The sequence below is a fragment of the Berghia stephanieae genome, chromosome 3 (genome assembly GCF_034508935.2).
Source record: "Berghia stephanieae isolate SIO BIC M18660-M18661 chromosome 3, UCSD_Bste_1.3, whole genome shotgun sequence".
NCBI classification, from domain to species: Eukaryota; Metazoa; Mollusca; class Gastropoda; order Nudibranchia; family Aeolidiidae; genus Berghia; species Berghia stephanieae.
The window spans coordinates 16,091,173-16,100,364 of NC_088362.1; the positions used below are offsets into that span (position 1 = coordinate 16,091,173).

General features: G+C 34.2%; 1 protein-coding gene across 1 annotated transcript in view; it reads left to right on the forward strand.

The window, feature by feature from the left end:
• LOC144967224 (ceramide glucosyltransferase-like) overlaps positions 1-5,694 on the forward strand; it is a 31,098-nt gene extending 25,404 nt beyond the window's left edge. Inside the window, exon 8 of the mRNA XM_078904173.1 lies at positions 2,588-5,694. Within this exon, the coding sequence (XP_078760299.1) occupies positions 2,588-2,782 (195 nt within the window). The 3' untranslated portion in view covers positions 2,783-5,694. The remainder of the gene's footprint in view (positions 1-2,587) is intronic.
• The last annotated feature ends 3,498 nt before the right edge of the window (positions 5,695-9,192 follow it).

The following is a 9,192-nucleotide window of genomic DNA, read 5'->3' on the forward strand; positions in this document are numbered from 1 at the left end:
TCTCTCTCTCTCTCTCTCTCTCTCTCTCTCTCTCTCTCTCTCTCTCTCTCTCTTTCTCCTTCTTTCTCTCTCTCTCTCTCTCTCTCTCTCTCTCTCTCTCTCTGTGAAGTGAGTGAGTGTGTGTGTGTGTGTGTGTGTGTGTGTGTGTGTGTGTGTTGCGGGTCATTTTGATCGTTCGATATTGGAAGTAAAAGTAAAAGTTTTATCGCAAACATGTAAAAAAAAAAAGGTGCGTCTGCCGCTGATGATGATGATGGTGATGATGATGATGGTGTTGATAACTGTGATATCGTTGTTATCAATATAAAGGAAGTTATTACAACTAAAAAACAAATGCCCCTCCCCCCAACAAAAACAAAAAACAAACAAACAAACAAAAAAAAAAAAGACGAAGAAAATGGGAAATAGTGCAGTGAAAAAAAGTATTTACATTCGATTTATCAGATAACACAAGTTGTAGGTACATAACATATATTTTTGGCATATTCAGAGAAAGCTTAAATCATATCGAGGTTGCTAATGATTGCCGCATACTTAACATATTAAAACTTCTGTGCTCTGAAAAGAACAAAATACACACACACACACATACACACACACACACACAAACACACACACACAAACAGACAAATAAAAAAACAAAAAACAAAAACAAGAGATAAAGACAAACAAAAACCCCCAATACCCACGTATGTAAAATATTGGTCAGTAAAACTGGTCCATTAAATAAATATCAATTGATTAACTTGACGGCACACAGTAACGACAACTCCACAAAATTGCAAAAACTCTCAAAACTGGGACTTCACTGAAGTTCAAGGTTTGAGAGATTTCAACAAAATTTTAACAATGTGTTTTTCCAGAGTATGGCAGTACAGATAGTATGCGCTTGGCCAAGAAATTCACAACATTGCCATCCGGAAGTACAACGGACCAACAAACAAAACTATGTGTAACCTTAAACGTTTATAATCTGGTTAATACAGTTTAGTGAGAATTACTCATAAACGCGGATGGCAAAAAAGCAATAACAAAGACCCAGTGACGTCAACTGCATTCTATCTATAGTATAGGAATATCAGTACCTACTTATAACGATGACCGGCTTTCGATGACAAAGATGGTGATAATGAATAAAAAGAAATCGAAACGAATAGAAACCAGTCTGGCTCATAAACACACCCACCCACCCACCCACACACACACACACACACACCCACCCACACACACACACACACACACACACACACACACACCTACACAAAGATTCGATCTTGTTTTGTCTGGCTATCGTTATCATCAGACCAGTCACAATAATTACCGACATTGATGATAATAACGCTAGTGACATCACCTCATACCAACGAGTATATTATACTTAGTATACTATCATTGCATAATATACTTGTTCTGGGAATCATAATAAGGACAACGATCAGGGGACGTAAACCAACATGCACATAATAATATTATAAGCAGGTCTGATAACCTATCGCAAGTATTAAGGGCTTGTTTGAACATGGTTGTATTGGACAATACTTTTAGTTGGTTTGAGACTATTTACACATATTTGCAGGTCTGATAACCGAACGCAATTATTATGGGTTGATTTACCGCAGAGCATTCGTGAAAAAGAATCTTTGTCTATTTTTAAACGTTCGCTTAAAACATATTTGTTTTGATTTTAGTAGATGGTATGAGAAGCAAGATAGGTTTGGTTTGTGTTGTGTGTTGTGTTGTGTCTGTGTATGTGTGTGTGTGTGTGTTTGTGTGCTTGTGTGTGTAAATGAGTATGTTTCAGTCAAAGTAATTTGTAATTTAAGCGCTTAGAGTCTGGTGTCTCGGAGTTATAGCGCTATATAAGTTTTCAGCATTATTATAATTATTATTTAACATGGGTGTAATGGGCAATATTGTGCGTTGGTTTGAGTGTAGAGTTTCCATTACAACAATGAACCCATATCCAAATTTGGGTTATCAGACCTGCAAATAAATGTGCATCGGCTTGAGATTATATTTCCATTTAAAAAGGAGCCCAAACCTGACAATAACTCGTTTAACCCTCTCCTTACCAACTACAGGAAAATCGTCACATTTTATACGATACCACCAACATTTATCTCATTTAGTTCTCTTTTGTAATCATAAAATTTGATGATTTTAAAAATCACAGTTATAAGAACTTAATTCTGTGATGTAGGTACATGTATTTATTTCTTTTGAATAAAGGCTTAAAAAATCTATTTTTAAGTTAGGTGGGTCTGATGTCTAGTGGATAATCGTGAAAAGGGTCGGTAACGAGAGAGTTAACGTTTAAACAGCAGTACTGAATTGGGTTCAAATATTATTTTCTCGTCGGAAATACAAGTGTAACCAAATTTTTTTTTTTTTACCAAAAAAGTTGCAGCAACACTTATTTGACGTTGCATCACTGACACATCTTTCTTGGTAAAAAAACCCTAACACATTTGAATCCCCTAAGAAATAAAAAAAAACAAAACAAAACAAAACAAAACGAAAAACATTAACTGTCAAAGATGAATCAACCAAAATGGATAAAATATTTCTTTTTTAAATTTCTTTTCAGAATGGACCCCTCCCATTTTCAAAATTCGAATTCTTAGTAGCATGGACGATGCGAGAGTTTCTTGCCCCTTACATCATTCTGGTGAGCCATCTACAAGACACAGTCATGTGGCGGAACAAGCGATACAGACTGCGATGGGGAGGAAAAGTCGACTTAACCAGCTCCGAAGGTTTAGAGGCGGTGATAACGATATAAGAAGAAAGATGATGATTTTTATACATAGGTCTAATAATGTTATCATAACGTAAGAACAAAAATTATCTATTTCCCTAGTAAGTTACATTTTATGGGTAGATTGTTATAATTTGTTATTGTTTTTTTTTATTATTAAAAAAAAATTATTATTGTTATTTTCGCATTGCGATTTTTCACTTTTTAAATTTTGTTACAAGCTATCGCAACGTTTATGAATATCAGATTATTTATTATATTATAAGTGTCAGATTATACAGATTATTTACACAACTTTCGATTGTATTCTAAGTGAGGTTTTCCATAATTCCGTTAGATTACATTTTGTCCCGAGTCATTTTTGACTTTTTTACATTTTAACAACAGAAATCCAGAATCAGTACCTGTTGATGTCGGTACTCTGATAAGTACATAACTGTGTTATAATTTTGGACCGCCTCGTTCGTTAACAATCCGAACAATCATGGCGATTCGATTGAAAAAAAAAATGGGTTAGAGGCTCCAACATGGTCAAGAGGATTTTGTTACATTTTCAGATTTTTTTTTTATGAGTGGAGAAGAGATGGCTGGGGGGGGGGGGGGGGGGGGGGGGGGGGGAAGAGGGGGGTTGTCAATTATCAAAGAGTAACCAACTGATTAGGAATGCCAAATGGTCGGTTTTTCCGGATTTTTCCTTTTTTTTTTCACATCTCAGTTCACACCCCATCAACTTTTTCTGTCTCTAAGAAGAAAACCAACCCGGGTCAAATAATATTATTTGAATTGATGCAACAAACGCTCCATACACTTGCAAAGGAAAATGGAAGGGGGAGAGTTAAGTGAGATGTTTCTGTTTGTTCATTTACAAAGTTCGTTTTAGGTGGGATGTGCTGCTTTCGCTCATTTTCATTTTAAAAAAAACAAACAACAAATCATTTGGCATCCCTGGCGGTTTATTATGGTTACAGCTAAGACAATTTGACAATTTTAAAGCAACGCAACGATTTATATCAACCTGTTACACCCGACAACACATGAAGACACTTATACTTATACGCACAATCTTTCCATTTCAGTTAAGTTACGGATTCATTGTTATCTAAGCGCATTATATTATATTATTTGCAGGTTTGATATCAATAAGAAATTATGGGCTTGTTTAACCCACTCAACCCTAACACCGACTATATCCGTAGTTTACCAGGGTTACTTTTACGCCATGCCTATTTATTACATTTTTCTGAGACAATTTATAGGGGTAGTATCAAAGCTAATGTTTTTAGTTTTTACATGTTAATGATAGTTGAATAAAACTTTCTATTACATGCTCAATTTGAATACATTTTTTCTCTCTCCAATTTTGAAAAGTAGCAAAAATCTCTAGGATTGAGTGGGTTAACGGTGTTGGGCAGTGATGGACCGTCTTTTAGAATATTTCCATTACATCATTGAGCCTATAACAAATTTTCGTTTAACAGAGTTGCAAATAAGTACATGGCGTTGGTTATAATATACGCTTCCGTGTCTAAGGGGTGTAGCAGTTTATGTTTATCGGATTTGTTTATTGGGCATTCTCGTTGTAAGTTCTTTAACACGTGCCTCATCCATTATCATTGCCAGTAGTTTTGTATGAGATGTGTAATCAATTCTTTTTACTGCGCAGGACGCAGTTATCTCAATGCTGAATCGAATTTTTTATTGACTTTTCACATGCTGGAGAAAGAGAGAGAGAAAGGGAGAGTTAGATAGGTATAGATAGATATATAGGTAGGTTGATAGATAGATAGATAGATAGATAGATAGATAGATAGATAGATAGATAGATAGATAGATAGATAGATAAGCAGATAGATAAATAGACAGATAGATAGAATCTATATCTAGCACAATCTGAGAACATCAATCATTTTAAAACCCCAGTTATTATTATTATTTTTTGTATGTGTGTGTCCGAGAGCAAACAAAACGTCCACCATCATTTCAAAATTTGTTCAATTTCTTCTTTTAATTAGACATCCGTCTATTTAACAATTACTTGTAGAGGTACAGTAATTGATGACTGAATTGCGTTTTTTTTTTCATGGAAAGTGAATAATGTGTGCTTTTGTTGTACTTTTCAGAGGGTTTTGTAAACAACAACGCAATCAATTTGCTTATGAATTAATTGTATAGTTTTATAGAACACATAAACAAATCAAGGACTAACCATTTTTTGAAAAAAAATCATTTTGTTTGAGGATTTCGTTCTTTAAAAAATAAATTAATAAATTTTCTTTAGCTTTCGTTATTAAATGTAACGGGTTTCGTTGAAACCATCGATTTCATGGATTATTTGGCTTTTGTATAATATGATCCTGATGCATCCATTAAGAAAGTAATTTTGTGTAATAAGATATTACAGATATTAACCTGTCTTTAAACTGGACATGTCATATCTTTGAAAGTGTGCTACAGGAATTTGCTCGGTGGAAGAACTTGTCATGGACGATAGAACGAAAGAGAGAGAGAGAGAGAGAGAGAGAGAGAGAGAGAGAGAGAGAGAGAGAGAGAGAGAGAGAGAGAGAGAGAGGGGGGGGGCTTGTATGATGTCATGTCTAAATATAACCCACAACCCATGACTGACAGGCGCCAACCACAGTCTCTTTCCTCTAGTTGTATGACAAAACAATGTTAATTTTCTTTAAATGAACATTGTATTATTTGCCATTTTTCTTGTCATTGAATAATCACTACTTTATTGAATTGCATTTATTATTTATATAATTTTGGTCTGTTATTATTTCTTTAAAATTATCAAATATTCTATTTGTCTACCTCACTTTTTGTTTACATTCATAAGCATTAAGTAATTATATTTTTATATTTTGTGATATATACACTCAAGCACGGTTTACTCACTCGAACATCTCTCGGGATATGCAAAAAAAAAAAAAAAATGTTCGAGAAAATCGTCGTTCGAGGAAACAATGTACAAAGAATAATAAAGGGAAAAAAATTGTTACTTTGAACGACTTGAAAGAACAATACTGTGGTTTGTGGAATCTTCCTAATTGAAGAAGTAAAAGGGGGAGCTGGATGAAACTATATTCGAGTATAAGTAGATAGCACAGGACTTGCATGTTAAAGAGTTTTAAAGCAAGCAATAATACATCCTTTCATTGACGAAAAACATTTTTCTCATTTTGGACAGACATTTTATTTATTTTTTTTTTTTTCTGGGTGGGGATCCTGACCTCCCATAGTGGGCAGGGGGGGGGGGGGTACATACTATGTCTTCTATCCCCTTATATCTGTTTTCCAACTTGCTTTCTGTCTTTGTCTTGGCATGAGATTACCTGGTTTTGTCCTGGCCCTGGCCGGACTCCTAGATGGGAGGGAAACAGTCAAATGCATAGTTATTGTTTTGGGAGATGATATTTTTTTTCCTTGTAAATCATCTCTCTGTAATGTATTATTGTTATTTTAATGTATATGTAGGCATTTGAGTGTATTCCTCTTTGTTGGATTTTGTGCTTGTGTCTGGGTGAGACTTATAGGCGATCTCAAACTAGGTGCATTGGTGGTATGCTCTTGGAATCTACATCTGATCCCTATTTGTTCCCAGTTCCCCTAGGTCTTACTTTTTCTTGGGTGCTTTAATTGTAATTCTAGAACTTTTTACTGTCCCATTTTCTTCCTTTTTACTGGCGCTGATATAACCTAAATGTGTTGCAAGCGCCGTAAAACCCTTAAAAACAAACAAAAACAGAATTTTTTTTTTCATATGGGATGGTTTGAAAGACCCGTGGACTCTCCCATAATTTGTCAAAACTCTTGTGTTTTAAAATAGTAGATATGTCAAAACACACAAAGCCAGTGTTATTTAATTTGTGAACTCTTTTATTTATAATAGTTAAAAACGCGATTAAATAAAAGAGACTTAATATATTGAAATATTGCTTACAAATAATTTTTTGAAAACGTTTGTCATTTTAACCGACATAATTGTTTGATAGTGAAATTACTAAACCCTTGCTATTCTACGTAGTGACATTCAACAACTTTAGTAACGGTATCTAAGTGCGCAAGTGTATTTATTTCAATGTATACCACATTCATTATAGTCAATTATCTAATGGATTTTTTATTGGTAGATAATATTTGTTTTTACCCTTTTTTATATCACAATTAATCAGTCTTTTGCAAATTATTAACGAATTTAGAGTGCTGATAAGTCGGAACTGTAGTTTAAGAAAGAAATCCCGAGTTATCTCGTCTCTAAATTCTCAATGACGGCCTTTTGTGAGGAAGTAAATGATGGTTGTTGATATAGGGTAATTAAATTTGGAGACATGTTCGATCCCGGGATTGGGGTGGGTCACTTCCCAAAGGGGCCATGACAACTTTCTCCATATTAATTTATTATCTTCCGAGTGTCGAGAGCTATGGGCCGAATTTATACTGATATGGCTACACATAATAAAAGGACGTTTTGCAACTCACTTAAGACATGTTGAACCCTCTTGATGTATATCCTGCGTTTTTGGTGGGATTTTATTTTTTTAGTTTTTTTTTTGTTTTGTTTTATTTATTTTGTATTAACCTACGTTTTATACCTTAGTTTATCTTAGACTTTATAGCAAGACATAATTTAATTAGCAATTTGTCTTCCTGAATGAATTACCGAGTTTTATTCCTTTCGTGGAAAATGTAAGTTATCGAGGATTAAATGAAATGGTTTTTGTTAAGTTTAAGAGGCCCGGTAGCCCAAGGTTGAGCACTCAACTCATAATCAAATGGGCTGGTTTCATAACGGGTAAATTCAGTTTTCTTTTTTCTTATCCTCGATTGAAACCAACAGTTATTGAGTAGTTGGATCTGTAAAATCTGTCGGGTCGGTAGTTCTTTGCGATAGTCTAGAAATCTATCCATGTTGTAGTGTGGAATTCTCTCTTTATAAGGGTACAAGAGTTGGGATGAGTATAAAACCTGGCTTCATGGACCATATTATTCCTTTAAAGGACTTTCTCATTCTTTTAAAACTCGTAAGATGAATGCAAGGCAGTTGGTAGGAGATATGTAATTTTTATTGTAATTTCAAAGCACACTCTGTTGAAGTGTTTTCAAATTTAAGTGTCTTTGATTTCATTTCAGACTAACATCATTTTTTTCTTCTAAGAAAGGTATCATCAATCGACATAAATATTCTCTGCATTTAACAATTTATTATATCGTAATAAGTTATATTTTGTTAGAATTAAGATCTGATTATAATCGATAACATCGTGAGGATTTCGTCCACAACATTCCGTCTCATTATCCATACAGAAATCCACCTTCCTTTTCATTCAGTCTTCATTTATTATCATTTAACACCCCTTTTCCTGCAATTCAAAATAATTTCTAAATACCGTATAACAAAGTAGTAGATATTAATAAACGTGGTTTTTAATACAAGTCAAAATAATGCATTGTGGCTTCTCAGTTTTGTCAAGTTTTGCCACGTGGCCTTTCGATTCAATTTAGCCGCTTTAGAAAGTGAACCCCTTTTTTTTTCTTTACAGGTGATGCATTTATTATTTTAATTTACATTTTTAAAAAATATTATAAGTAAAAGATTAAAAAAAAAAATTCCAATGATAAGTTAAAAGTACTGCTAGAGAAGTGACAGAATCCAAGAGACATGTGCAAGCCGACACTGAATGGCGAAGGGATTTTCTTCCAATATAAATTTGAGAATACATTTGCCAAGTTCAAATGAAGTGTTCGTATCGCACAAGGTCTCCAGAGTTTTGTGAGCGAACCTTGTATAGTTTGTATAATTTTGTTTTTCGATGATTCTGTCTTTTTACATTATTCATTTTAGTTACTGTTTCTGACTGAAATAAACCTTATTGAAATATATTTTTTGTTTGAGTACGTGTGTTTAAAACAAAATATTCTGGGGTTCCTGACCTCCCATAGTGTGTGGGGCGGGGGGGGGGGGGGGGGGGGGGTACATACTGTGTCTTCTATCTCCTTATATGTTTTCCAACATGCTTTCTGTCTTTGTCTTGGAATGAGATTACTTGGTTTTGTCCTGGCTCTGGCCGGAGTCCTAGCTGGGAGGGAACAGTCAAATGCATAGTTATTGTTTTGGGAGATGATATTTTTTTCCTTGTAAATCATCTCTCTGTTATGCACTGTATTATGTTATCTTTATATTATATATGATTTGTAAAACATTTGAGTGTATTCCTCTTTTTTGGATTTTGTGCTTGTGTCCGGATGAGACTTATAGGTGATCTCAAACTAAGTACATTGGTGGTATGCTCTTGGAATCTACATCTGATCCCTATTTGTTCCCAGTTCCCCAATGTCTTACTTTTTCTTGGGTGCTTTAATTGTAATTCTAGAACTTTTTACTATCCCATTTTCTTCCTTTTTACTGGCGCTGATATAACCTAAATGTGTTG